This window comes from Talpa europaea, assembly GCF_964194135.1.
Source record: "Talpa europaea genome assembly, chromosome: 9".
In the NCBI taxonomy this organism is placed as follows: domain Eukaryota; kingdom Metazoa; phylum Chordata; class Mammalia; order Eulipotyphla; family Talpidae; genus Talpa; species Talpa europaea.
In genome coordinates this window covers 80,536,498-80,539,934 of record NC_140076.1, presented here as the reverse complement: position 1 = coordinate 80,539,934, position 3,437 = coordinate 80,536,498, and the positions used below count along the sequence as shown (strand labels likewise).

The following is a 3,437-nucleotide window of genomic DNA, read 5'->3' as shown; positions in this document are numbered from 1 at the left end:
GGCCTTTGCTTAGCTGTTTGTTTATCCATTGTCCCCCCACCCTTGCTACCTCCCCCTCCCAGCCCCCCACTAGAAGGAAGGTAAGCCCAGGGAAGGCGGGGCCTTGTCAGTCTTGCAGACAGTGTCCTCAGAGGCTATGACAGTGCCTGCAGCGGGCAAATGGATATTTAAGGAGTGAATAATGCCAAGTGACATCTCCATCAACATTAATATTTGAGAGGTGATTCAGTGGGTCTCATTAGTCATGACTGTGCAATCACCAAGAGGCAGTTTTACTATTTACTTTGCAGTTTCTGGTAACTGCTTCCACAATCTAATTTACATCCCTCCCATCCTTCCCCTCCCCATGCACAAATTTACAGACTCTCCTGTACGTGTTCTTTTTAAAAAAAAAAAAAAATAGTGCTTTATTATTGCCATCAGGAGTGGCCTGCATGGGTTGGAGGGCGTGCTGGGCTCAGGGTGTGCATGGCCTGTTAGGAGAGGACAGCTGGGAGGCTGGAAGGAATTGCCTGCAGGCCACGCCTAAGGGCTCCTCAGATTACTTCTGGCAACAGGTAGACTTCATAAAGGATTCATGGCAGGCTACAGCCAGGCCGCCAATGAGATTAAGAAATTCTTGAAAATCCAGCTGGCCGTCAGAGTTGAGGTCCAGTTTCTTCATCATGCGGTCAAGGACACCCGGGTCCTTCTGGTTCTGTAAAGATGATAATAACAATAATGGCAATAATACTGGCACCTCCATGTCGTACTTCCTAAGATGCTTTTGAATATGTTTCCACATTTTGCTCTCACAAGAGTATGAGGTCCAGGGTAGGGGTTATCCAGTGCTCATTTCCTAGGCACAGAAACAGACTCAAAAGGGTAAAGTGACTTGCCAAGGAGGGTTGTAGGTGAAACCAGGTTTTAGTCCAAGATTCTTTCTGTGACAGTTAGGGCTTATTTGATTTTGTAAAAACAGTGGAATGCTTTTTATTTGATTTTGTAAAAACAGTGGAATGCTTTTTATTTGATTTTGTAAAAACAGTGGAATGCTTCTTTCAAGTGTTGCATCAACTCTAACAATATAAGCTGTGTAAAAGTAGAGAGATTTGAAGTGAAAAGAGGACACAGGCCCTGTCTAATCAGCTTCAGCCTTCACTCATCCACGCCCCCAGTATATACACTTCTAGCCACTGGTTACATATTTAAACCCAGTGACTGAGAGCGTCAGTCCTGTGACTGCACATGTGCTGGCGGCTACCATCTCAGATGGCACAGAGACTGAACATTCCCATTACTGCAGATGGGCTGCCCCACAGGTCTGGGGAGAAGAATAAAATTTGAAAACTCTTCTATCAAGCCATTTACCAAGGGCCTCCTACTAAATGGTAAAAAAGCAAATCCCCATTTTCTGTGTCATGGAGTTAGAGAGCTTCGATCTTGAAAACATAGCTTATTCAAAGAAAATAGAAAAGACCCGAAAGGAGCTCACTCTGAGGCTCAGGGGTCCAGCCTGGCCTGCTACGTGGACCCTTAGTTTGGAGTATGGGGGCTCAGCTGCTGGTCCTTCATTCCTAGCCATCTTGCCAGGGCCTGGTTTCAGGATGAGGCTCGTTTGGGGTTGGGGCTGGAACAGTACTGACAGGGGGCCAGGGAGGAGGGGAAGGGCACCAGACCTAGCGTAGGAGTCTGTACACACACACTCAGCAGAGGCTGCATGCACACACGTGACTGATGATCTGTTTGCTTTCAACTAAAACTCTTGCCTTAGAACTGAGATTCCTACCCTGGTGATGCCCAAATAAGCACTGGACACTGATGCCATAAGAAATAAGCCAGCAGGCCAGGATGTACCAAGGTCAAGATAACTGAGAAGTGATAACACACTCTGGGGGCTGAATATGATGAATACCAAGAACATCAGCCGTGATGGACTATTCTGATAAACTGACGGGCTGTTCTGATGGGCTGTTTGCTTATGACTAATTGTTTTTGTTTAACCCATAAAAAGGCCAGTTAGAGAGATGGCAGAACAGTCCATTGGTTCTCTCAGACCAGTGGCCAGCAATCCAAAGTGCTTATAGATTCAATTCCTGTCTCTGCTTATTAGCGTTTTGGTAGTGACAGGCAGCCCAGTCCCAGTACCTTTGTGAAGGCGGCGAGTTCTGTGTTCATGAAGGTTAGGAACTCGGTCTTGGAGAGTTGGCAGCTGTTACCGTCCTTTCCAGCGTACTTCTGGAAAACTGCAATCAGAGACTCGATGCACCGCTCAGTCTCAGTAGCGCGGGACATTTTTGCCTTTGGAGAGAAATATTGAGGGTTCAGTATGATGTCAAGGGGCAGATATGAGAATACCCCAGTGAGTCTTATCTCTTCATTTGGGGTCAAAGCAGTTCCCAGAAACAATGGGTCATTTTTTGGGGGGGGGGCTATGAGGCCCAAGTCAACCACAGAAAGACAAATTCTGTGAGCTTCCTTCCCATAGTTCGCCATATATTTATTGCTAGTGAAATTTATGTGGGTAAATACGGAGGAAGTGAGCATGTTTGAAAGCAGTAGACTCACCGAGAGTGAGGGTGACAGAGCTTACTAATGATTTTAGAATATATGGGTAAATCTATGAATAGTTACATGTCCATCTGTACACCCAGCATTGTCCAGAGTAAATAATTTACTACTTTCCAAAAATATATAAAGCTGACTGTGATGAAAGGAATGTGAGGTTACTTTAGAGCTATACAGAATTCCTGGGACATGCATTTTCTAGAAGAAAGTGAAAGCATAGTTATTATTGTATGTGGGGTGGGAGATCTGAGAACTTTTCAGATGTTCAAAAGCAGATTTCACCTTTGAAAGTTAGAAACCATTCATCATACATGTGAGGAAACTGAGGTACGAGAAAGGAACTGACATGGCAGGCACACTCCTTGCATCTCTGCCTCCAGATTCCTTTCTTCAATTCTTGACCTATGCTCCTTTTACTTCTCAAATGCCACTAATACCCACAGGAATGGCTGGTGGAATGTCTGTCACTTCAAACCAGGAAGGTCGATATGGGACCTCTCATGTTGCCATTCACACACTTCCCATGGCATCTACATAACTGGACCACGGCTATGGTTGCACCAGGAGGAGAAGGGGACGCAAATCCAGTGCTGAATTTTCCTTTCCTGACAACAGAACAGTTTAGGCAATTCTGCAGTGCAGTGACCCACTGCACCCAGGGGAGGGAGGAACTAGTGGACTCCCCCTAGTGGGTAAGAGCAGCAACTGCAGATTTTCTGGAAAACTTGCCGGCCCCACCCTTCCTCTGAGGCTTTTTCTCCGGGAATTAAAAATCTAAGTTTGGATGGTGACGTTTGCAATTTAGCATTTAGCCCTAAGGACTTCCTGGAGCCCATAACGGAAGGCGTTTGGGCCCCATAATTAACGTGCTGAGGACTGATCTGAGCCCT

The 3,437-nt window shown here is 45.9% G+C and overlaps 1 protein-coding gene across 1 annotated transcript; it reads right to left on the bottom strand.

Moving 5' to 3' along the window:
• Positions 1–383: 383 nt before the first annotated feature.
• S100A11 (S100 calcium binding protein A11) lies at positions 384–2,274 on the bottom strand (the record flags this gene model as incomplete). Its single annotated transcript, XM_084243352.1, has 2 exons — positions 384–697; positions 2,128–2,274. 2 exons carry the CDS (start codon positions 2,272–2,274, stop codon positions 542–544), a joined length of 303 nt encoding a protein of 100 aa, XP_084099478.1. The 3' UTR covers positions 384–541.
• Between the last annotated feature and the right edge of the window lie 1,163 nt (positions 2,275–3,437).